Source organism: Squalius cephalus (genome assembly GCF_949319135.1).
Source record: "Squalius cephalus genome assembly, chromosome: 4".
In the NCBI taxonomy this organism is placed as follows: Eukaryota; Metazoa; Chordata; class Actinopteri; order Cypriniformes; family Leuciscidae; genus Squalius; species Squalius cephalus.
The window spans coordinates 43,716,067-43,742,644 of NC_137125.1; the positions used below are offsets into that span (position 1 = coordinate 43,716,067).

The 26,578-nt window shown below is 38.7% G+C and overlaps 1 protein-coding gene across 1 annotated transcript in view; it reads left to right on the forward strand.

Annotated features, from left to right (window-relative positions):
• The window catches only part of plxna4 (plexin A4), a 195,223-nt gene that overhangs the window by 89,955 nt on the left and 78,690 nt on the right, over window positions 1-26,578 (forward strand). The window contains exon 4 of the mRNA XM_079869813.1: window positions 22,434-22,565. Within this exon, the coding sequence (XP_079725939.1) occupies window positions 22,434-22,565 (132 nt within the window). The remainder of the gene's footprint in view (window positions 1-22,433; window positions 22,566-26,578) is intronic.

The following is a 26,578-nucleotide window of genomic DNA, read 5'->3' on the forward strand; positions in this document are numbered from 1 at the left end:
ATTTTTTTTCTAGCTTTTCAAGATATTGCTTTGAGAAATGTCCTGTGCCATCAAGATCGTCTTGGTAAAACCATAAAGCGGATGCAAAATGTCAGAAAAATCTCTACCCTCATCTCGTCTTTCACCTTTGATTTCACTGCTCACTTTCAGCGTGACTCAAACATTAGATCACACTGTTCAGACTGTGACTGTGATTAATTAATATTTACATGAACAGCCTTTGTTATTGAGATTAATGTGTTGGTAGTGGGTGTTTCTCATGGTTTTGTATTACTACTACTACTACTATTATTATTATAAATTGATATGGGAAGAATATTCAGATAAAACTCAATATTCAGAAAAACTATTTAATAATAAACATGTCATAAATGTTTCATAGTTTTGAAATCTGTTGTTTTGTTACACTATTTATAATACTGCTAATATTAATTATCTATTGTAATCTATACATTTATTATAATATGCCATATAATAATAATAATAATAATAATAATAATAAAATTGTGTCCATATGTATTTTTTTTTTATTATCTTTAATAGATGTTATTTTAAATTGTCAATACATTTTTCTGTTCCCATAATCACCTTTCTAATGTAATAACAAACAATAAAAATGTAATGGGCTGCACCATCTATCTGCATATATCGTAAAGCTCATCCATAATGGTTTCAGAAGGTGTTTTCCATCAGAGGTCATAAATTGTGTCGTACTTCAGGGCTGTTCGTCCCCTCCACCCCTGGTGTCTTCTGGTTCAGAACGTATCAGCTGGGAGGCACAGGGCAACTCTGCTTAATAATTTACCCTGCCATCCCTCTCCTTACCCGCAGTTACACAGTCGACTGACACGGGATAAAGCGGCTCATTAAAATGCTAAAGAGTTTCAGGGGTTTGTCATGGACCAGGCCTTGTGCCTATGACGCTCATGAAAATAGCAGGTTGGGGCTTGTTGGCTGGTCTGAAATCAGTTTTGGATTCTCTTATATTGGTTAATATACAGTTACGGGGAGAGATTAAATTTCCAGTTTAAAGTGTTTACCTGTATAATGCTGCCTAACATAGATCTTCTCATACGAGACTGACAGTGCACTCTGTTTGAGTGTGTGTGTGTGTGTGTGTGAGTGAGTTGATTCCCCCGTTTGGGTTGTTCAAAGGAACATACAGTTATTGCTAATGATGTTAAAGACCTAATGAAATTGCTCAACGAGCTCAGGTTTCTGTCATGTGCTCATGTATTTTCTATTGAAATAGGAAGTTTGGGTGAGACATTGAAGGGTTCGTCCCATGAGTAATCAATATTCACAGTCCCCTTTCCCTGAAGAGAAAGACAGTAAAATTTAAATGTGTTACAAGTGAAATTGTCGATGTTTAGCATATAGATGACCTCAAAGCTGGATTCAAACTTACTTTGATTCTATGGGGTCAGTAAAACCACATAAAACGCCATTAAAAAGAGATTGTTGTCAAGGTGCATAAACAGCCTGAACACAGATGACGTGGCATAGGTCTGGTCCAGGTGTTTTGAGTGCAGGTGACCTGTGTGTAGAGCAGTTGAGGAGAGACCGAGGTCATGCTGACATAGACAAGAGGAGACATGAGTGAAAGCCGGCCATCTGTCTACCTATAACAATCATTTAGAGCCTTCAGCTCTCAGCTGAATATCTGCTGGCTGCTTCTCTCTGAGCTCCTTGTCTAATAGCTTTAATGTAAGTTAGCACTGAGCTTGTGCGATTTAAAGCTTCACTTTTTGTAGAACTGACTGTATATCTCAATTTGGATTTTACTTGTTTGTATTATATTAGGTATTTGTTTTCTTTTTAGAGGTGTTTGTTCAAAGGTATCATCAATTGCTATCATTGGCTCAGCAGTTTGTACTGCCATCTGCATTAGGCCAGGACTAAATGTACATATGCTGTGTACCTGTTGGCACAGCTTATGCTTGTATCAGTAAATATGTCCAGTAAAAATGTTTTGTTCATCACTGTTTTTTCCCCCAGTGCCCTGATGTAGATATTTTTTCCATTGTTGCTACTCTTATGTAAATTGTTATCTTTCCAATTAGCCTTTTTGTAAAATCATAACCAATACTCTGCTTGCTCTGTTAATGATGATGCCACATGTTAATGTAGTAATTTATTAAACTATAATTTCAGCTCTATTCCACCAAGTTTATAGAAAAATAACAGGAAATAATTGAATAATAGTTTAAAATCACTTTCAGAAAGTGCTAATGCTTTTAGTTTGTTTAAAAGCGCTGTGCCTGAATTTACTTTCTTTTTTTAACCATTTGTTTTTCTCCCCACTACATCATGGCAGAGGGATCAGAAATTGAGGGTTGTGTTTAGAGAAGTTGAATGAAGGTCCATAGTTTGTCTACGAGGCCTGAACTCTGACCTCAGGTGAGAAATGTCAGCATTGTTCAAACCAGCATTGCATTATGGGTAACAGTTTAGTATTAACTCTCCATGTAAACCCCATAACATAGATGAGATGATGTATTTAAAGTTAATTTCAAGTCGTCTAGAAACCTGGTGTTTCTGTTTGTGTGTATGTGTGCATTAACTTGACTATAGTTTGAGTACAAAATTGTCTTAAGTGAACAACATTTTTCAGAAATCTTCCCGTGTTGCAATCCCATGTAATGAATTCACTGGAGAGCATGGATGTTTGTGTGGGTGTGTGTGTGCTCAGAGGTCCTAGAAGACACACAAGCTTTTGCAAGCTTTGGCAACACCTGCCCAACTGGCTCACAAGTTCTGCGCTCTCTCCACAGCTTCTGTCTGTGGGTACAGGGGTGCCCCGGCCTGCCCAAGCCCTGCAGGGTTAACACTGTCTGGGCTTGTCATGCTAAAACAGCTATGTGCGTGCACACCATTACAGCTTTAGGCCCTACCAGCCGTTTAGAGCCAATGCAGACTCTAGACTCTTTCTCACACATGCAAGCGAATGTGGGATGAGCCCTATGATTATTGATGTTGCCTCCGGACATTCCAAGGTGGGATGTTAATACGGCCCTTTATTAAACACACAGTACCTTCAATCACACTCGGCCATCCAGTTGTCCAACTGCCAGTACTAATAGTTACAAACAGCTCTAGGGCAGCTCTAATTAAATTTGTGATGCTGTTTGTAAATTGTCAGCATCTGCTAAAACATGCTGTATACAGTAAATTGGTCAGTTCACATTTTCGATTGAGTCAGTTTTCTGAAATGCATATAGTCTGTGTAGAAATGTGTTATCTGACAGATAAAATCCTCATTTAACTTTAACGCTCAGAAACTTCAGAGAACGCATAGGCTACTCCTTTTTTTTGAGAATGACCAGCTTATATTTGTCTAAATTGAAATCACTTTGCACAAAAGTTTACTCTAAATCAGTACTTAAAACACTAAACTTTACATTTTGCAACCAAAATCTTTCAAGAACAGATTTCTGGCATATTTAGTTTTTATTTGAAAATTCTTGCTGGACTAAGCTGGTCTTTTCAGCAGGGTATACACTAAATCCTGTCATTATGGCTCTTGATGTGGCCAATCTTATGTTTTATTAGCTTTCATACATTGATGTAAATTACCCTGAGTGAGTGTGAAAGGTAGGAGTGTGCCAGCAGATTTATAGTTAAGTCATTTTACTAACAGAGCTTTGAAATATGTTTAGACAGTTGAGGGAAGGACCGTTAGCTCCTCTTATTCCCAGCTCCCTTTATATCTGGTTTTTTTTTTCACCTCACTTTTTTTCGTCACCTTTTTTTTTTTTTTAAACAAACAAGTGCACGGATAAAAAGCTTCCAGGAATTCTGGCAGACATGAGTGCTTTACAGTAATCTAACCTGAGAAAGATGAAAGCCTGCAGGGAAGTGCAGAAGTCTCTCTCTCTCTCTCTCTCTCTCTCTCTCTCTCACTGTATGGTGGGAATGTTTTTTTATGCAAGTATTTTACATTAAACACACACACACACACACACACAATTGTGGTTGATGTGATTCAAGTAATTTATTTATTTAGTTAGTAAAGTTTTTTTTAAGTTATTGTTTATATTGCTATTTGAATGGTCGTTTTATTTGTGCATTAATTTTTTAAGATTTTAAGTATATCCTGACCATAAATGTAAATTTAGGTAGGGCAGATTCTGGGTCTTAGCGCTAGCTTATGATAAACATTTTGTAAGCTTTATATTCTAATCGCTGAACACACACACAACACTTTTGGCAGAGGTTGCGTTATTCAGCCCGAGAGTGGCGTGCTAATGTTGATTGACAGGCTTCAAGTTCACACGGCATATGCATAGAATTGTAGTATTGTAGTATTTATTGCCTCTCAATGTTGTTTTAACATATTATAATTTGTGCAGGAGTTTCAGTGAGGAAAATAAAGTCATGTCTGTTCTCAAACAAAACAAGCACAACAGAACTATAAAAGACTATTCACATGAGAACATTTAAACGAAAGGATTTATACGTTCATTGATTTTATACACTGCTCCACATAGGAATAACAGACATGCCAACTAGTTACTGATTATTACAGACTAATATACACATAGCTGAAGCAGACTGAAGTCATCTTGCTCTGGAGCGAGGTTTACTTAAGGTAACGTGAAAATAAGCAGAGCAGCCTTAAATCTGACCCAATTGCTCTCAGTTAGAGCATGCTGAAGTTCGATTTTTCACCACAGATTTACATTGTAAAACTGTGGTGCGCTGTAGAGCTGGGCAGGGCTCAGGCACCCGCTGACCCGCTTGGTATCATTCAACATGCCTGCCGAAGCCATATGTTAAATTTGAATATATCCTGCTCACTTTCTGACTTAAAATCAGAATAATATTTGTTGCAGAATGCTGAACACATTTAGAATTTGTTATTGATTCAGTTTATATAGAGGTCTATGATTTGGATGATTATTTTATTACCTGCCCTTACAGATGAGCCGTGGCTGAGTAATATACTGTTATAAAGATATTAAGCAAAACAACTTTCTGGATAGATTGACTGAGAAAAAGAAAAGAAACAAGAGGAGGAGGACAGGAAATGGACTCCCGACAGTTCCTGTTCCCTTTTTTAATTGAAACCGCATGAAAGGATTTCATATGGCTGTTGACAGGCACAATCTCTGATCCTCTTTAGACTTCTGTCTCTGTGGGGAACAACCCATACCCATCTCTCCCGAATTAAAGCTTTACGCTTATAAGAGCTGTCTTTCAGATTATATAAACACACGCACCTTTCTCTCTCCGTATTTATTGCGGCATAGTTTGCCTTGTCACTCAGACTTGCTGTACAAAGACAACGCCTGCCAGGTCTCGCTCTTTGCTCTTTGATATGTCACCATGCAGAAAATGACGAGGGAACGCACATATGCTCACAGATAAACTCACTTACCCACCTACTGTCACTGTCACAACTTGAAAAACTGTTGTTTTATCATCCTGGCTGCATTAACCTCTGAGTCACAAACATGAACAGAAATCAGAAAGCATATTCTCTATAGCTTCTGTTAGTTTCATATACATGCTAGTGTTTAGTGGCTTGTTGTGGTGTTGTGGTTTACATTCTGTGTGTGATTGAGAGAGAGAGAGATCTCCCCAGGCTCATGGAGAGTGCAGATAGCTAGTGACAGAGCACTGCTGTTAAGTGCCAACACTTCTCTCAGGCAACTGAGAATCCGTGTTTCAGAGCTAACAAGGCGTAATACAACCTTCACACCTACAGACAGAGAGAAAGAGGGATGGCCTCACACCTTTCAGTGGATTTGGATGTCCGGGAGTTGATGCAGTTAATAACGGCAACGTACAGTAGTATAGCCTATAGCAGAGCTTCAGTGGCTGCCATAGACAAAGTGATCACATGACCGTCTAAGCAGCCATCTAAGGCTTTGGAAAATATATGGTCAAAATTAGCTTTAGGTAAATAAATGTGCAATGAATGCTTCATGTTCACTTTGTAGCAAATGTTGTACTTTACCCTGAAGCTCGGATGGATGGATGGATGAATGGATGGAAACATGTTTACAGATATTTTATATCTCCTTTTTTTTTTACCCATTGGTAACTTTTTTTCTGGTTTAGAATAAACCTCGCTACATTTTATTAGATTTACTGATATAAAAAAGTCTTGCAAAGCAGACCTTCACATTTGCATCAATATATTACAAACTCCACCCCTGCCGCTTATTTTGCAGCATTTTGTAAGATTTGGTTCATTTTGAAAAATTAGGCTATTCAATATCATACGGATAACTTGTTCATTTACTTTTAAAATAAATATTAAGACATCTGAATTTTTGTGGCAAGATAATATGCCTTAACTAATGAGTGTTAATCGTTATATGATAATGTTAGTTAATGTGATAAATCTTTAATTGAAGCTTTTAATTTTATTAAGTGTTAGCTTTTAATTTAGAGTTTTTAAGGCGATGGATCGTTGATATGAGTTGAATATTGTTTAAAGAAACAAGTTGTCTTTTTGTCATCTACTGTATTATTTACCTGAGATCTCTCCCCAAATGACATGCGTGAAATATGAATTATGGTAATTTGATTTATTGCATACCTGTTGGAATGTTATATTGCTCACCAAATAAAGATCGATTCACACAGGATGCGTTCTTGTATCCATCTGAAGTTTTTTTTTCTTTGTAAAAAGTCTAGAAGAACATCTTTGACCAGTGTGGTGTGTTAGTTTTTTTTAGACACCATCTGAAGTTAAAAGACGTTCATGTTTAAAAAATATGCAATAAGGATCAGCATTCTGTTTTAATCTGTTGCACTGTCTTGCTGTTTTTAAATGCAAGAACAACTGAGTGAATTGCTTCTAAGAGAGATTTTTCTCTGAGTACCACAGAAAATATGATTGGATGGTGCAGATCAAACAACCTACAGTCATTTTAAATAATTCTCATTTTATTACACCAATTACACACTGATCCAGAATCAATTCAGCTCACTTTTTCTATGTGTAGTGTGTGTGTGTTTTAGCAAGACAGAAATGAGAGAGAGGCAGACTTCAGGGCTTTAGGGACGGCTCAGTGGTAACTGGATCAGCGATCGGGTTCTGGTCTGGTGACTGTTTCTCGTCTGGCCTCGGCTCTTCATGCATTATTCACACCTTTAAGGACTGTTTTCACTCATCCCTCTTTCATCCTCCCTTTCACCCCTCTCTCTGCTCCCTGAAAGGATAAAGAGTGCTGTCACACTCCTGACTTCGTCTGACATTTTCCATTTCAAAATCTGTTTCATCCTTACTGATAAGTGGATATTTTATATCCAATGCAATTTAAAAACACATCTTTTGATTCAGTTAACCAAAAAAAAGATTTATTCCATTTAACTCAATGATTTGTTCAGGAAATCTTTTTGTAGATCACATTATTGTATCAGTAAACAATGACCTGCATGTTTTTTTGTTTAGTTTTTTTATAGGAACAAGTCATTAAATCATTCACTGAACCGATTCGCTCAAAAACAGTTGTTGTTCAGAGACACAAGTCTTATTCTGGATTATTATTGCAATTTATAGATCTATTATTACTCATGACCACAAGAAAAAGTAAACGGGAATGATTTGATCTCTTAAAAGATCCATTCATGAACATTGATTCACTTCAGTGTAATGTCATTTCCTGTCCAACTTTTGGTTGAAACCTTTGTGAACATGCAAACTTTTAGCTTGTAGTCTAGATCCTCATGTATTAGACTGAACATTTACTTTTTTGATCATGCCATACTGAAGCGATGCTATTATTGGTCCTTGCCTTTATCAGATTTTCACATGAAGACACACACACTCTTTACCTGTTGCGTCTCTCTGCTCTTCTGTCCCATTGGCTTGTTAGCTGCTGTGAACTGTGTGACATTGTCTGTTTCAGGTCTGCCATTGTAAAGCTAATTGTGGGGTGTGCGTGCGAGAGTGGAATCAGACCTGTTGTTTTAGCTGTCAGAGCGTCTATCATTTGCTGAAGTGCCGCATGAAGCTCAGAAAGGGGGAAGTGTCAGGTGTGTGTATGTGGTACGACAGGGAGACTGACATACTCTGCAGGAGTCTATCAGCATTGCTATTTCAGTTAATCAGCCCACAGGTATCAACTGTGAGTGAATGCATCCTTGAATCATTCCTGAGCTTTTCAAAACAGTTCAGAATACCCATGCGAGTATATTATTTCACTTCGAATGGCAATTGTAACTTCCATAAATAGAAAGCACAACTTTGTAGCAAGTAAAATATATACCCTCAAGCTTTGTTTCCTGAATTATGTCTGTAAATAAAGTACTTATTACTTTTGGAAGGACAGAAATGCTGATTATGATCAAGTATATATATCAGGCAGTGAAAGTTATTACACTTTGTAGAAAAATTTCATTAAAAAAAAAACAAAAAAACATTAACGGATGGATCATTTCAGATCAAGGACAACTATTAAGAAAGTAATTATGATTTAATGTGCTCTTACTGAGAGATTTGAATGCTGTTTACCTGCTGAGTAGTAGCAATCCGAACAGCCCCAAACCCCCTAGCAGCTCAAACAATGGCCTCTTTTTACCGCTAAAGACCATAGATCCCTGAGAAAGAAATGTCTCTATGTAACTCTATCAGCATCTGGTCTACCACAGCCTCAGCCTGCCAGACACTACAGACTGGGAGAAAGGGAATTATTGTTACAGGATAGCATTGTTTGTCACTCTATCGTTTGGGTGCATTTCAGATCGCATTTTGTGAGCTTTTGCTCATGCAAGTCACCTGTTTTCACAAAGTGTGCTCACACATAACATTCAAAAGTGCAGTAATGTTCAATAGGTCAGTAAGATATACAGTGAGGAAAATAAGTATTTGAACACCCTGCTATTTTGCAAGTTCTCCCACTTGGAAATCATGGAGGGGTCTGAAATTGTCATCGTAGGTGCATGTCCACTGTGAGAGACATAATCTAAAAAAAAAAATCCAGAAATCACAATATATGATTTTTTAACTATTTATTTGTATGATACAGCTGCAAATAAGTATTTGAACACCTGTCTATCAGCTAGAATTCTGACCCTCAAAGACCTGTTAGTCTGCCTTTAAAATGTCCACCTCCACTCCATTTATTATCCTAAATGAGATGCACCTGTTTGAGGTCGTTAGCTGCATAAAAGACACCTGTCCACCCCATACAATCAGTAAGAATCCAACTACTAACATGGCCAAGACCAAAGAGCTGTCCAAAGACACTAGAGACAAAATTGTACACCTCCACAAGGCTGGAAAGGGCTACGGGGAAATTGCCAAGCAGCTTGGTGAAAAAAGGTCCACTGTTGGAGCAATCATTAGAAAATGGAAGAAGCTAAACATGACTGTCAATCTCCCTCGGACTGGGGCTCCATGCAAGATCTCACCTCGTGGGGTCTCAATGATCCTAAGAAAGGTGAGAAATCAGCCCAGAACTACACGGGAGGAGCTGGTCAATGACCTGAAAAGAGCTGGGACCACCGTTTCCAAGGTTACTGTTGGTAATACACTAAGACGTCATGGTTTGAAATCATGCATGGCACGGAAGGTTCCCCTGCTTAAACCAGCACATGTCAAGGCCCGTCTTAAGTTTGCCAATGACCATTTGGATGATCCAGAGGAGTCATGGGAGAAAGTCATGTGGTCAGATGAGACCAAAATAGAACTTTTTGGTCATAATTCCACTAAACGTGTTTGGAGGAAGAAGAATGATGAGTACCATCCCAAGAACACCATCCCTACTGTGAAGCATGGGGGTGGTTGCATCATGCTTTGGGGGTGTTTTTCTGCATATGGGACAGGGCGACTGCACTGTATTAAGGAGAGGATGGCCGGGGCCATGTATTGCAAGATTTTGGGGAACAACCTCCTTCCCTCAGTTAGAGCATTGAAGATGGGTCGAGGTTGGGTCTTCCAACATGACAATGACTGGAAGCACACAGCCAGGATAACCAAGGAGTGGCTCTGTAAGAAGCATATCAAGGTTTTGGCGTGGCCTAGCCAGTCTCCAGACCTAAACCCAATAGAGAATCTTTGGAGGGAGCTCAAACTCCGTGTTTCTCAGCGACAGCCCAGAAACCTGACTGATCTAGAGAAGATCTGTGTGGAGGAGTGGGCCAAAATCCCTCCTGCAGTGTGTGCAAACCTGGTGAAAAACTACAGGAAACGTTTGACCATTGCAAACAAAGGCTACTGTACCAAATATTAACATTGATTTTCTCAGGTGTTCAAATACTTATTTGCAGCTGTATCATACAAATAAATAGTTAAAAAATCATACATTGTGATTTCTGGATTTTTTTTTTTAGATTATGTCTCTCACAGTGGACATGCACCTACGATGACAATTTCAGACCCCTCCATGATTTCTAAGTGGGAGAACTTGCAAAATAGCAGGGGGTTCAAATACTTATTTTCCTCACTGTATATTATTTTATTTTTTCAAAAATGTATCCTATTAGTTAGCAAGAACACATTAAATTGATCAGTGACGGGGAAGACATTTGTAATGTTAAAAAAGATTATATAATAATAATAATAATAAGGGACTGTTCGTTATTTATTTAAGGGGCCACCGGAGGAGTTTTGAGATCTGTTGTCAAAAAAGACATGACCCTCCCTTCGCCAGCAATAATTTTTTCTATGACCCTCCAAAATGATTGTGAAAAAAGGCATGACCCTCCCCTAATTCTGTACTGGTTTGCGCTTGGCAAAGATGTTCAGATAGCCATTGTTTGTTTGTTTTTTAAACCATAAACTCTTGCTTTCTCATCTGGCTGTAACGATAGACCAAACCTACGATTCGTTTCGTATCACGATTTTTTATTTTAGATTTGAAAAAAAATCATGTTTTCGGTGCTGATGCGGTGTGACTCGTTCAACATGTGGGTGGCGTTGCGAATAAAGCATCTAAAAGCTGTCACAAAGAACCGGCAAAAGTAATGATTATTAATATGTCATATATAGCTAGACATTTTAATTGTTTTTAATAAACAAGTGTTTTCTGCGTCTACTGCAAAGATGAAGTTGACGATGCGTCGCGATCTTCTCAGAACGCGCCAGAGAGAAATGCACATTTCATAAGGAGAAAGCAGTCTGTTTTCCTTCGTTTTGAATTGTTCTGCATGTTTAAAAGTAGACATTTCAAGCTTTCTATATATTTCTCAGGTCTATGAGGCAAGTAGCATACCTTACGCTGAGTTTCGGTTCATTTATGAGACAAGAGTCCAGTTCACTCGCCCGCGCCTCCGTGTCATGATTATCTATTTTCTACTATATTTAGACTACTTCTTATTTATTAAATCCAGATGAAACATTGATTAAAATTAAGATAAAATTAATAAAAAAACGAAATTCACTTTAAAGAAAGGCTTTGTGCCTTCTGTTTGAGGTCTCTGTGCAATTTTTAAAGTCGCTTCAGAGCAGTCATGTCCGTGCGTAATGGAGAACTGTCACGTCCGTAACATTTTTTTTTTTTTTCACATAAATGCAAACACGAAAAATAAAATAAAAATAATATAAAATTTAATTTTCTGTGGAGGCCGATCTTTATTCATCCGGTGGGTATATATATTTTGGTTTGCACAGTGTAATTTATAGAATTACTGAAAACATATTTTGCCATCTAAAAGTTAAAGATTTTTTTTGTGTCACGTCACATGTGTATTTCCCTCATATTAAATATAAAACGCATGTGTAGACTGATATTTTTCTAATGTCTTGACTCCTTTCAGACGTTTCAAATAAATGCATTTTCTGAGAATTTTTATTTTAAGTTTTGACTGCAAATGTCACTTCCATTCACTGGAATCGCCCAATTTTAACGAATTTATCCTCAACTAGTTTTTGTGGTGTAGGTCTATGTATTTTATGTTAACTTAAATAATAGCCTACTAATAGTGATTTAAAGATGTGGTAGCGCTGCGAAGATCGCGAGTCGTCAACTTCATCTGGGGTGCGTTTCCCGAAAGCATCGTTGGCCAACTATGGTCGCAAGTTCCGTCGTTACCAATAGAGTTCAATGGACATTGCGATGAACTTGCGACCATAGTTGCCAACGATGCTTTCGGGAAACGCAACCCTGTCTAGCCGACACTGACATAAAAAATAACTGTTTTATTAGTAAACAATTAAAATGTCTCCTGCTATATTGAACATATTTGCCTGTTCCTTACAAAACACTGACAGTGGGGTTTTTGACTGTTTTTTTTTTTTTTTTTTTTTTTTTGAGCAGCTGCGGACAAATTATTTCGACACACACACACACAATATTGATAAACAGGTTTTTTTTGTTGTTTTTTTAATACAATAAAAATTTCATTTAATTTATTGTTTAATAAAATCATAAGCCTATTATTTTTAGTTTATTAAAAGCAACAACAGCTGTAAAGATGAAGTTAACGATCGCCATCTCCGTAGTAGTGAACACGCCTATAGAGAGAAATGCACATCATTACATAACCAGAGAGTAGCCTATTTCTTTTCGTTTTAAATTGTTAAAAAGACATTTCAAGCTTTCTTAAGATAGGCTATATTTCATGTATGTGAGGCATATGCTGAGTTTTGTTAAGTTAGGATGAGATGCGCTCCTGTTTACGAGCAGCGCAAGTGACCACGCGGGCGCCTCTATGATTGTGTTGTCTGCTATATTTGGTATTTGGCAATTGGTTGATAAAAAAATAAAAAAATAAAATTAAGATACAATTTATACAAAACGAAATTCACTTTAAAAAATCGTTTTCTGCAAAACAAAACTTAATTAAGTGGTCAAAATCATGTCTGACCCGCTCCATGTCTCTCTATTTTGCGTATACTCGTGTGTACAAAACCATAGGCTATAGAAAATGGGTGGGCCCGGACCTAAATGCCCACCCGGGCCCAATGGTAGCGCCGCGGCTGGTGGTAGCCCTACATCTTACACATCGTGGAAACAAAATAAGAATGGAAACTAAAATATGCAGTTTTGCCCTAGCGCACATTCTATCAGCAGTTCTGGCGCCTCAGTCCCAATACTGTTAAACTCGACGTACGTTCACATCACATGTTAATGCAGCGGTAGAGTTACACTCACAGGACACTGTGCACTTAACAAAAGTTCATTATTTGCTCGTGCTTTAAAGCTTTGCCGGGTAAACATTTATTTGGCATTCTGTTCTGACATGATGCTGCACTTTTTCTAAGCGCGAACTGAAGCGCACACTGTCAAACAGCGCCAAACTGGATTTTTGTTGGGTCAGACCCATCTGATATCGAAGGGGGGCTGATAACGCGAGATCAACATGGAGCTAAATGGAAAAAATAGCACCAAACAAGCCACTTTGAAATGTTGCTGTTTTAATGAATATAAAAGTTGGGTGACCCTCCCCCTAGACTAAAAAAAAGTTGGATGACCCTCCCCTCAACAAAGAATAAAAAGACATGACCCTCCCCTATTTTCCTCCGGTGGCCCCTTCCATAAATACCGAACGGTCCCTAATAATAATATTTTTTATTAATCTTTCTATTAATCCTTCTCCTCTCTCCCTCATTCTCTCTCTTTCGGTTTTAATGTGCTGCATCTTAAAAGTTCATTGTGGAACATAAAAACCATTTGTGCAACATAAATATAATGTTGGCTAATTCACCATATGCAGCCATTATGCAGCAGCGATGGGAAGGTGTGCAGAGACATTTCTAATCAAATATCTTAAGGTGATGGATCACATGAGCCAACTTTGGAAGTTACTGCATCATGTGGCAGCTCATTTGCATAAGGTTAAACATTTCTAAGCTTTGTCGAGTCACTTGACACACCTACATCACATTGCCACGGGTCGCTGTCAGTTTGAATAGCCTTGACCCATACCACACATGGACACTATGTTTCCCTTAGTGTGTGTGTTTGTGGCCACTGGGCGTATGTGTGTGAATAAGATAAAATAGAAAGAGTACAGAAATAATTTATTTCCCAGCTGGAAAAATGGGGCTGATGGAAAATAGGTTTGTCTCCTTTCTGCAGGTATTTGTTTCAGATAAATTACTTCATTTAAAAATTCCAGCGACGCCCCGTCTGTTTCTCCACCCTGCAGTGACTATAATGAGGAGCTGGAGTGAGAGAAAGAGCTGTATTAAATAATGAATGGCGGTATTGACGGCTGAAAATAATACACGGTGAAAGCAGTAATAGTGGAGGGTTTTTAAAAGATGTATGCAGAATAAAAAAATTAGTTTTCCTTGTTAGGGACTGCCACGTTTTTCCACTTAACCATACGGATTAAAGTCAACATGAAATGACATTCACAAATCATTTCAATTCTACAATGTGACGCTTTTCCGTTTGAAATAGTGAACAAGAAAATGTCGGAGCGACGCTTGATTTTATCCATTAGGAATTGATTGAATTGTGAAAAGTGTGTGTTAAATATCTTATAAAGCTATTCCCTTTAAAAAAACTAGTAAAATACACCTGTTGATCGAAACTTGAAGGGAAAGTTCACCCAAAATGATAATTCTGTCATTTACTCACCCTTACCTTCCAAATCTGTATGACTTACTTTCAACAGTGTAACACAAAAGAAATGTCTTTGTTTTTTGGTCCATATAATGGAATTTTATGGACAAAAAACATTCTTTATAATATCTTTTGTGTTCCACAAGAGAAAGTCTGTTTGAACGACAGCTTTGTACGAGATGAGGGTGATTAAATGATGACAATCTTTGCATGTAATATTTCTTTAAGTGGCCTTGATGATATCAACTACAAAGAAATTTGTCATTGCAACGTAAACAAAGGATTACTGAAAAAACAATGTGTGTGTGTGCTTTGTTTTTCTCTTTGATGGATGTGGAGAAGTCTGAGAGCTTGTGCTGGTCAAGCATCAGCCCAGAGCCCTCGCCGCCCGTGACTGAAGAGCCACAGTGAGATGTCTGCCTCTCAAAATAAGGGTGAAGGGGGGGGAAATATCCAGTGCTACTCAGAGCAGCCAACAGGCCATGAGGCCTCCTTTCAGACTGAATACACTGAGAGAATAAAGCCTCTCTGATATAAGAGAGAGACCCGAAAGAGGGATTGAGTAGAAAATGGAGAAGAAACAGCATGTGGCCCAGAGGTCACATCTAACCTCAGATTAAACCAGGAACACCCAGTGGGAGAGGATGAGAGAGATGAGTATGGAGAGACAGGCAGAGGAATACTGTGGAAATTGATGCATGAGGTGGGTTTTGAGGGGCTGATGGGAATGAGTGAAGAGATGGCGAAATCATGAGTGACGTGAGGCGAGAGAGAGATGGAAATGGAAGCGAGAGAGCTGAAGAAGAGTGGGTGAGAGGAGGAAGTATGGGTGATAAAAGTAGAGAGGAAGAGGGGAAAGATAGACGGATGAAAGGTCAGACTCGTAGACACCCTGGAGAGAGAGTGAGAGGGGAGTCCTGTCTGTCACACAGGAGGAGAGCGGGGCCGTCCTGCAGACACCCGTCCCCTTTACTTGACTCCACACATAGACACGGCCAAAATAACCTCCGCTCTGCAGGGGAGTATTTGAGCTTAAAATACTAATCCCACAATATTGAAATAAACTCTTTTTTTCATACCATATGTGGCCACAATGTATAAATGGATCAATGACATACTGATTGTGTGTCAATAATAAATAAAGGGATAAATCTTTTAAAAATTGACTTTAAAACGCGTGCCTTGTCTCGGGACGTAATTGCGTAAAAAAGTAATAACATATATTGTTTATATTATAAATTCTTATCTTGTTTTCATTGGTTCTGTTTCTTTTCATGAGTCATGTTCTCATTGGTTTATTGTCTTGTTATCAGTTCTGTCTTTTCATTGGTTCACGTTCTTTAGTTCTAACTTGTTATTGTCATGTGTTTCCCCTTGTCCATATATTTAAGCCCTCATGTTTGCCATGTTTCCTGTCAAGTATTGTTTGCCTATTCTGCTGTTGGTAAGTCAAGTCAAGTCCATGTTTATGTTCTTTTTTTAAACAAATAATAGATATGGAGAGAGAGGGAATAAAAATTGGAAATATAATGGAATAGAATAGAAAAATGTTCTACAATCAATTGAAACAAAAATTCAGTCAAGTGTCAAAACTTTTGCTGGTAGTCGATACATGTACTGTAAAATCACAGTTTGGATCTCCAATTTTAGGCCCTCGTTTTTGTATGCACAGTAGCGTCTCCTCCAGTAGTTCTGTGGAAAGACTGCAGAGACGAGAAATATGATGGACACGCTCGCAACATTTCCCCACCAGACTCCCGTGGGTAATATCTCCCTCTCTCTCTCTTTCTTTCCCATTGCGATGGGTTTTTAACAGTTAGAGCAGTGTGATCCCAGCTCTCCTCTCTGCGGGACTGCAGGGTAAAAGAGGTGACAGAGAAACTTTCGGCCTGCTAATATCACTTCCATCCTCCCTGCAGCCAGTGCAAGCCCTGCATATAAAACACACCTTCCTCAAGCAGAACGGGGACATTTTTACATTTCCAACATCGCTAAAAGCTAAAAGATTCGAAGTTCATGCAAACCGAATGAGAGTTCAACACAATTACATAAAGGTTAACTACATTATGAGCAGGGAAACAATGGCTTAAATTGTGTCCTTAAATTGTGTATTCATGTCCTACAGTGTGTTATGGAGCGTTAAATGAGAAAATGAATGTTAAAGTTTTTAAGCCAATTTAAGTTCAGACTATGTTGGTCTTGAGCTGTTGTGTTTAAAAGCTTTAAGCTTATTTGGAGGCCTGTTGTTAAAGAGTAAAGTTAATTTGGCTGGCGATGACATTGCCGCAATCAGTGTGTCAGAGCAGGTTTGTGCCGCACTGTTAGAGCCCTAGTAATTAAAATCCTGCCGCGGTACCGATCCGCTGATTGCAAAGAAGAAACCGGAGGGACAAACGGATCAGGAAATCTGATTAGGTCTCTCCTCTGCAGGGTTCTGCCTGTGAGCTCCCTGAGACACCGGGGCCCGGCTTTGTACACGCATGCACGCACACGTGTTTTGCGGATCAGAGCTTTTCAACAACCTCAATCTCATAACCCGGCAACCAAAACAAAGCTTTTCTCTCTTGTGAACATGCCGTCTTGCTGGGCACAACGTGTTTAGAGCGGAACAGGTCCATGTCTCGTTCACTCGTTAGTGGCAGAAATGCCATATCAGAAGGACCAGTTGCCTGGCTGCGGCGCTATACCTGATGATGAAGCCGTCTGATGGTTTGATGTGTTCTTTTGCTAACAGAATCCATTCAGTCTTTGCACTTGTGCTTGTAGAAGATGCGATTGTTTGGCACTGGCACTTTTATTTGCATGCTCAATCTATGTGTTTTAAGCATCCAGTGCAGTAAAGGAATTATGCAAACAGACCCTCAAAATTAGTTTTCAGCTGTCAATAGTGCCCTATGCACTGAAATGGAAAAACTCTGAACCGTAAACTAAAGTTTTGCGCAGCTGTAGAGGGATTTATGTTCTTTGATTTTTATGCTCTATAGAAGCAGCTAAATCAAGGTGACGATAAAATGCTGTGGAAAGTAAATTATATAAAAGCTATACCACATTTAGAAACCATTTTAGAAAGATGTTTTTTTTGGGGGGTTTTTTTTTGAGAATGTGTTTATATAAAAAATAAAAAAGTGTGAATTTATTATGTGTATTCTTCAACTTCAAGTTGAACAGCATTTCATGTTTTTATACACTCCTATTTGGATTTAAATAGGAAACTGCTTAAGAGTCTATGATTGGATCATTATTGCAGTGATTATTTTTCTAGCATGTTACTGTATATGTTTGGCAACAGTTCTTTTAAACCTAACTGATGCAGTGTGTAGCTTTTCATTTCTTGACCATGTAGGGATTTCCATCAAGAGGTGCATACATTTTTGGTCAAGATCTTGTATTGAAAATGCAAGTGTCAAGCACTCTGTTAAGTCTACTCCAGCACATCCCATAGACTTTCAATGAATTTCAATGAACACATATATTTTCCCTCATTTACAAGCTATATTAATAAATGTAAATGAAAGAAATTTTTATGTTTAATATAGCACTCCACATGCACGAGTGAATTTGGCCCTAAATTTGTTTTCTGCAGTCTAGAGACCCTGACCACAAAAGTCTTTATTCCCCACTGAAATCATCTCATTTCTTTATTGCCTAATACTTAGTGATAACCATGACACCAGACAATGGTTTTTCAGGACATGATCATCTTTAATTCCCCAGCTTAGCGTCAGCCCATTCAAGTTCATTTTGCAAACCCAGTCGCCTTCAGCTAAGTATTGATGTTGCAAAATGGGAATTTGCAGTTTTCTTTCAGCATTGATTGACATTAAGAGACTTCCCAGTCCACCCACTCTCGCTGTTTACTACAGCACACTCCGACTCAGCCAATGGAGGCGTCGAAAACAAAGCAAACCTTTCGTTCCACTTTCCTTGTCTATAGCAGGCTGGAACACGTCAAGATCTCCCAGTGCGTTAAGAGTGCTGATGTGCAGGTTCTATCTCAAACTCTCTCAGGGGATTTGACTCAAAAAAACAGAAAACAATCTCAACGTCTTGACACAGAGTCACTCACGGTAGCGAGGCCGATCTGCTTACAGATGTCGACACGTGCAGCTCTATTTTTGTTATAGTTGGGGTTTGAATGTCATAGATCAATATCTGTGCATCAGAGTGGCTCTTGCTTCTAAAGGAACTCTCCAGGGAGCGTCAGCACACTGCCTTAATCGTAGTGGCCTTCACCCAAACACTGCCTGGTGTCTGGTGTCCCACGAGTTTGTACTGTCAGCTCTGTTGAAGTTATTTGTAGTTTTCTTTTGTCACAGCACTTCAGTGACTCAGTGCCTCTTCTCAGCTTTGTTCTATATCAGTGTAGGCTCGTTCTGAGCCGTAATGTAATGGGCAACCAGAAGCATCCTGTGTTCCATGGCGAACAGACTTCTGCTCTCTGTGTGAGTGGTGTATTTGTGGCACCGCTGTTGCCCTCACAAATGGAGAGTGTGGGCTATCTCACACTCATTTTAAAGGAAACAGAAGGAACACCTCCCAAGTGACTGCAGCTTGTGGAAGAAAAGCTCACTGAAAGATCACAAGACTTGCTATTGCCAAGGTTAAATTTAGGGTTTGTAAAGAGTTCTATCGCTTTTTTCCTCTGCAAAATGCTTAAGTTAACAGCTAGCTTTTGCAAGGGCTGCCTTGTGCCTGCCGGTGCAAAAGTAAAGCGTTCTCCTGAGATGGGGGCTTACATACTTATGCAAATTTTTCTGAAGTCAATGGGAAATGCTAGATAGAGAATAAAAATCTGAGTTTGAAAGGGCAGCCATCACTAGTCGGAGTGCACAGGAGTGCCGATTGAAAGGAGTTTGATTGAGTGGGGATTGCATGATGTGTTTATACTTTGCATTGAAATGTACCGCAATGGAAAATATTTCCATTCAAATCAATAAATAAATGCTCCTGAATTTTTGTAGGCAGGCAGTTATATAAAAATTATATTTATTTACATACTACATAACTATATATATATATATATATATATATATATATATATATATATATATATATATATATATATAGTTATCTATAGAGGGTAAAAAAGTAATGCTCTTCAGTGAATAAGACGCAGTTTTGGGATACCACACCTAGAAATGCCCAACTGTTTTAGTGAATTCATCCCATAGTTTTTGAGAATATAGTCTATTACTACACCATCAGTCTTAATCTCTAGTCATATCACTGGCCTGATAACAGGGCTTAAGATGAAGTTGTTTTGAACCAGAGGAAATTGCCGTTTCCATGGATGCTGGGTAGAGTCCTGCCCACATTATGAAGCTGCAGAGCTCCTGTGGTTATGGCCTCCTTCATCACCTCTCCTTCTGTTTGCTGTTCGCTTGGCTGATCTTAACTAGCCTGCCTTTCTCTACTGCACTGCCCTATGACAGTGTGATGCTTTAACCTCTGATCTATATCAAGTGTTACAAATGAGCAATGCTGTGATATTAACTTCATCATCCTTTTTCATTCATATACTGAATAAAAAAATTTAAAAAACGATAATACTAAAAGCACTTTTATCATGCATAATCGAGTGACCTTGATGTAAATTCTGAAAAATAGCTGTTAACCATCAATGTTCTTTGTAATTTAACCTTGACCACATTTAATCACTATCATTTATTTTGTAACCCCACATATTGTCTCACATGACTGGCCACTGTTTTTACAGTCCATGGCCACTAGGGGGATGTTTTGAGACACTGCAGTGGTTAGTGTGTACCTGAGGTCCCACAGAGCACAATGCATGGAGCAGAAATATGCAGGCTTACTTCTATCCAAAATTAAAGAGTTCTTATATTTTAAGACAGTCTGCAACAAATTGTAATGGTAATGCATTATAGAAGTTTAAGTTTAAGGTTTTTTTGTACAAACACACAGAAAGTGTGAAATTAAGGGTGAGATAACAACAACTGTATAAATGGTGTCAGAGCCATGGCTTTGAACTGGAATTAAATCTAAATGATTGTGTGATTCACAGATTAGTGGTGTAATCCAATCAGGATTTAAAGAATATAATCCACTTTATTGATATTGAAATGAAAGGGAGAAAAGTATATTGTTTTGTTCAAGGCTTAGGAATTCAGCAGTTTATAATCATAAAATAAAATATTGCTAATACATTAATATAAACTGATGTACTTTAGGACTAATGAACTGCTGCTTGAGGGCCTCAAATAGTCCGGTGTCGCTCTGTTGTCTTGTGTATTTTATGTATATTAGCATGTTGATTTAGCTTATTTTTTTCTCTCTCTATCTGTGATCAGATACTCTCCTATTATTCCTCCGTGCTAACGCTAACAGACATGCTAATAGTCATCCCCTTGGGCTAATTTGTTTATCTACGGTTGTGATAATGGCCATCCCTCCAGTGATCTGTCGGACCACTCCATGTATCTCTCTCGGGGCTCGACCGGGGCTTTGCAAGCCCTCCTGCAGTTCATTCTTCCACTGTCCACATGCTGCCATCCCAAACACTGCAGCCCTTCCTGGCCGAAACCCAATCCCTGCCAAATTAACCAGCCCTCGATTGGAGAGATTAGATAACCTTCTTGCTGAATAAGGCTTTGCCTCGTGTGAAGGGTTTTTGCTTTCTTTCGCCCCTTTCCCTTCTGTTCTCTTCTTTTGTTCTAGCGCTTTTTTCCTTTTTGTTTGTGACCCTCAGCATACAGTACAAGAAGCCCCAGAGAAAGTGAATGCAAAGCCAAAGGGAACACTTAAACTTTACAGAGACTCAGGGAGGGACTTTTTGAAGTGGTGCCACAAAATTATTTTATACGTCTCTTGTGGTAAGATGATCTTAGGTTGACAGGACTTGTGGTCTGATGGGAGTCCAGGCCATAAACGCAGAGATAAAACGGTTTATTCAGATAGGAATGGACATGATACCTCCTAAACTGTTTAGTGTCAAAAAGGGAAGGGAAATAGCTCATTCATTCTTTCATAATGGGTTATCAGGTGTATTGTAAGGTGTAATGGCAGGTATAAAGACTTTAGTTCTCACAGGGCCCTTTAGTGACTGTGTTTGGTTGGAAGATGTAGTCTGGAGGGAGACTAGGGTTATATCTAGACCAGAACAGAGTGTGAGTGTGCACTTTGCGTCAGCAACAACAGATGTTCAGATATAGTCATGAGACCTCCATCACTGCAGTCCAACTGTGTGTGAATGTTACAGCTCTCTGCTGAACCTGCAATTTATGGCACGTAACGTCGCCTACAGCTGTCTAACAACTTAACAACTCTTTTCCCTTCCCCTCTGCTTTACTCTGGTTGTGTTCAAAATCACCCCCTACAACCTTATCCACCATTCCTTACATTACTTCACTAATATAGTCGAGTGAATTCGAACCGAGTGAGTGAGTGCGCCGGAAGGACTGCCTCTTTTAAATAGTTTATGCTTGCTGTTAAATGATCATTTGAAACTTAGCAAACTGGCAGCTCCAATAGTAATGAAAAGATTTATCTTGAACTCTGTCATGGAAACTAGCATGTATAACCTTAATTAACTATTAAATAATCAATTAAAAAGGAATTTATACCTGTATGATTTTATGCTGTAGCCACATTAGACCAGCGGTTTGGAAAGTGGATGGATGGATGATTCAGCTGCGGACACCATCTTCTGGTCAGACGCGGGAATTCATTCGATGCACGACTCTCACAGTGCATTATGGGTATTTTCTAGCCGTTGAGCGTACATCGGTTGTATACTTGTTATTCTGTTGCATTGTGGGATTTAATGAGTGCACTTGATAACGTCCACTTTGGTTTCGGACTCCACTACAAATAGCTGTCCCCTCAAATAGTGCTGTATTTAAGGGTATGGGTGTGATTTTGGACACAGCCTCTGTCTCTTTCACATGTTACTAACGTATAAATGGTCGAGTAACACAGTGTCTTTATTCTCTCTCCTTTCAGATTCGGGTAGATGGTCCTACCTATGGTGCTTTGCAGTACGAAACCATCCAGGTGGTCGACAATGGGCCGATCCTGAGAGACATGGCCTTCTCTGCCGATCAGCACTTCGTGTATGTGATGTCAGAGTCACAGGTGAGTCACTGCTACCATTTGCCCAAAATGCATCAGGATTTACGCAGCACATGTAATCTGGGAAAGAGTGAGCGATAAAATTATGCCAGAATTTGTGGGTTTCACTTACTGTAATTACAGCCTGAGAGGTGCGCTTGGACAGCCAAAGAGAAGATAGGACATTTCATATTATAAAAAGTGACAGGTGATGGTTTAGTGGATTAAATTTTCACTCACTGTGTCAAAAATACACACACAATTTACACATTAGTATATGCCTGCTCAAAATGGCCCAATCGGTGTAATGGAGGAGATTTGGCTCTGTCCCTGATATCTTTAGCACTACTGAAGCTTGTAAATGTCGAAATTCAGAAAAACACTGCATGCACTTAGTGCTGTAAAAACATCCCAACTCAGATAACCTGTCATCAGGGCTTTTCTTGTGACATAAATAATGCTTTTCGAATTACCCAATATAGCGTTTTATACCACCTATGTCCAGGTCCCACACAGTCCTACACTGTTTATCATGTCTGCTGCATGAATCAAGATAACACTTAAATTGTTCTTAATGTGACAATTAGGTGTTTTAACCTTTGACCTCTGACCCCTAGATGAGGTGTTCTCCATTCTTTTATATTACCCCGAACACTCTTGTCTGCACTTATCACCTGGATTTAAGGCTCTCTTACACACACACACTTACAAACGGTTAAAGAATCCCAACAGTTAGTTTGAATATCAAGGCAAATTCAAGCTGACATTTTTACCCACAAATCCTTTTACTTCAATACACTGCTTCTGTAATGTCACACTCTCGCCTGAAAGCGGATGGTCAGGCAATGTCACAATTTATAGCAATGGCAATAAATCTGAAATCTCATTCAGTAAAATCCACTTCACTAGCAGTGAGGGTCAGTGGATGCCGGCATCCTGGGATTTGAGGCACAGCTCAGGTAGAGCTAGTCAATCACATTGGCTGGACACAACTTGTAAATTGCCTAGTCTGCAAAAGTTACTACTGGATAGTTTTAGAAATTGTGTTTGGACACACTGCCTGTTTACAGCTGAAGGTGTAGTCACATTTACCTTTGCTCTGACTGGATTTCGCTCTTTAATTGGAATCGACGTGATCAGGATTTTTTAGTTCATGGCAAAATATGCAGATTTTGATACTGATTCAAGTTGATCACACAGATTTTACAAATTGACCAACAGAAAACGGCTAAGACAGAAAATGGGTAAACCCGAAAACTGAAAACGAGAAAGTGACTTCTGTGTGAGCTGTTCTTCACACATGGCTACACTATTGACAATAGACCTTTTTTGCTAAGTGACCTCACCTTGACTCTTACACCAGAACACAATATTTCCTACATCTTAATGATTTGCCACATCAATTCAGATGTTAAACTAGAATCCAGGCAGTTTTCATCACTCTCACCAACTTTAGCTATGCTGTAAACATAATTTAAGACAAGTTGAAAGTCTCGTTTAAAACTAGGCCATGATCATCTACTCAAGTCTTATGGGAAATGAAAGATGGTGTTTTCTTTGACGTGAATAAATACCAGAGCTGGACCTGTGGTGTTCTGCCAGTGAATAATCTCACCCTGTTGCAATTAGCCTATTAGCCCAGTTAGAGAGTTGTCGTCTGGTTTCTGTTTAGTACCAAACATCAGGGGATCACATCTACTGGGGAATCATGCATATATTTAGAAGCTATTTAGTGAACATGCATTCTCTCATCCCACCTGTATATCTTTCCCCCCTCCAGCACACATGTACACACGTGCACACTGAAAGATTTATTCTAGTTTGCTTAAAATTTAATGATCTGTGATGTAACACAATGCTTCTTGCATCACTTGCACCACTGCTGAATCTACAGCACCACAGCAAACCAAATTATATTTCACCTGAGTTGTTGAATGAATGTGAAATATAATAATGCCAAAATTGTGTTATACTCGTGGCTGGACATAAACAGTGCGAATCACAGAAAGACTCACAGGTTGTCTGTTGAATAATTCTACTGAAACTTTCACTGAATTTTCCAGTGAACTGCTTTGATAGTTTTCAATATATTTGCACAGATTCAGATCTCACTCAGACTCATTTCTGTGTTTATACTTCCGTTTGTTTTGCTGTGAATAACAGAGACATGCCATTTTTTTGGCTTGCTTCTTTGTCTTAGTCTCTGTCTGTCTGTCTGTCTGTCTATCCTACTCTCACAGTTTGTCTCTAGCTCTGTGGTTGAGATGTCCGCATTAATATTTATGACTGATAGCAAAATGCAGAAATTCTCATGACTGTTTTTGTGGTCGAGCCTTGTGCATCTGCTCCACTCTTACACACACACACACACACACACACACACACACACACACACACACACACACACACACACACACACACACACACACACACACAACCTTCACCACTTAAAACATTTACCCTTGTCTACCTTAAACTCTTTCACACATACACTTTCACTGTATACTGTACACTCAATTTTTTTTTTTCATTATTATTATTTTTTGTGTGGCTGTGTGTGTATTACATTTGTGAGGCGGTCCTGTGGTCTCTGTGTAATAGTAAAGCTTGGGGGCTGCTTGGAAGTTCAGCATGATACACCTGTGACTGCTCTTTTTGTATTAAAAATGTAAAAGAAAAATAATAGGTTTAGTAAACTGGAACATGATTTTTTTTCCTGTATTTACTGCCTACATCCCAGATTTAGTGTATACTAGAACAATCATGAGCACACGCTGTCATATAAATTCCCAGCGGGAGAGCGGAGCAGGAAAAATAAGGACAGTAGGTCGATAATCTCCTGCTGGTCCAGCCTTAAAGACAGAGTGAAAGAGATAGAGGGAGGGAATGTGAGGGATTAAGAGGCAGGGAATGATAGTGTTTGGGAGCTGAGATGGTCTGGGTTATCTGTGTGGTTAAGGCTGATTGGTTGAACAGAGCTCAAGTTTTGCTGGGTTCGAGAGCCCATAGTGCCCCTTACGGAGTCATTGCTGAGGTCAGCTGTGAGTACAGCACTGATCACGGTTCCCATGAAACCAGGCCTGTTGAGGTTACGTATACTGTATGAGCCGTCTGATACATGAAGTCCACTACTGTAAAGTGTTTTTATTTTAAGATCTTATGTTAAGTCACCTTTGACCCTGGCCCCTTAATTCTATATGGCGGTCTTTATATGCCACAGTCAACAGTTAGTAATTTCAACTTTGGGTAATGTAGTTTTTAACCAGGAATTATAAACCATTATTTACAAAGAAATATCCACCATTCATAGAATTGAAAGCACATAATGCCAAAATAACTCTTTAGCGCCCACCCACTCCCATGAAGCACTGCAAATGATGTAACGGCTTCTCCCTATATGCTCTCTAACTTCTTAAATATATTTGTATGTACAGTATGTATATTTTGCCAAAATTTTTTAAATGGTAGTTCTACATACATAATGAACATATTCTGGTTTGGGATGATTCATGGTTTATAATACTTTAACAGAAACTTTATAAAAATATCTATGTCAAAAATACTTCTGAAACCAAGGCCACAAAATTACTGACAAAAGTGGTGCATTAAGTACGGCACTTTCGAAAAAATGGTTGGGAAATTATATTCTTTCAATTATAATCTTTGAACTAAAAAGAGACATGTACAGTATATAATTCATGCAGAAAGGTGACACACTTGGATAGATAATTACATTTTTTTTTAATGAATTAGAACCAACGTTGGACCGTTATTTTTTTACTGTAAATTATAAGGTGACTTAATTTTAACAAAAGAGCAACTTCTACCTTTGCTGATCACTTTTTTTTTTTTTTTTTGCTTCCTTCTCTCTCTCTCTGTCTCTTTCTCTCTCCCTCTCTTACTTTCTCTTTCTAATTAATCCCCTGATTATCCCTCTAATTAAATCTGGCTACTTTCCTGTATCATTTTAAACAGCAAGATAAATGTCTTTTTAAGGAAAGGGGCCAGACTGTCTGTTGAGAGTGATGCAGATTACA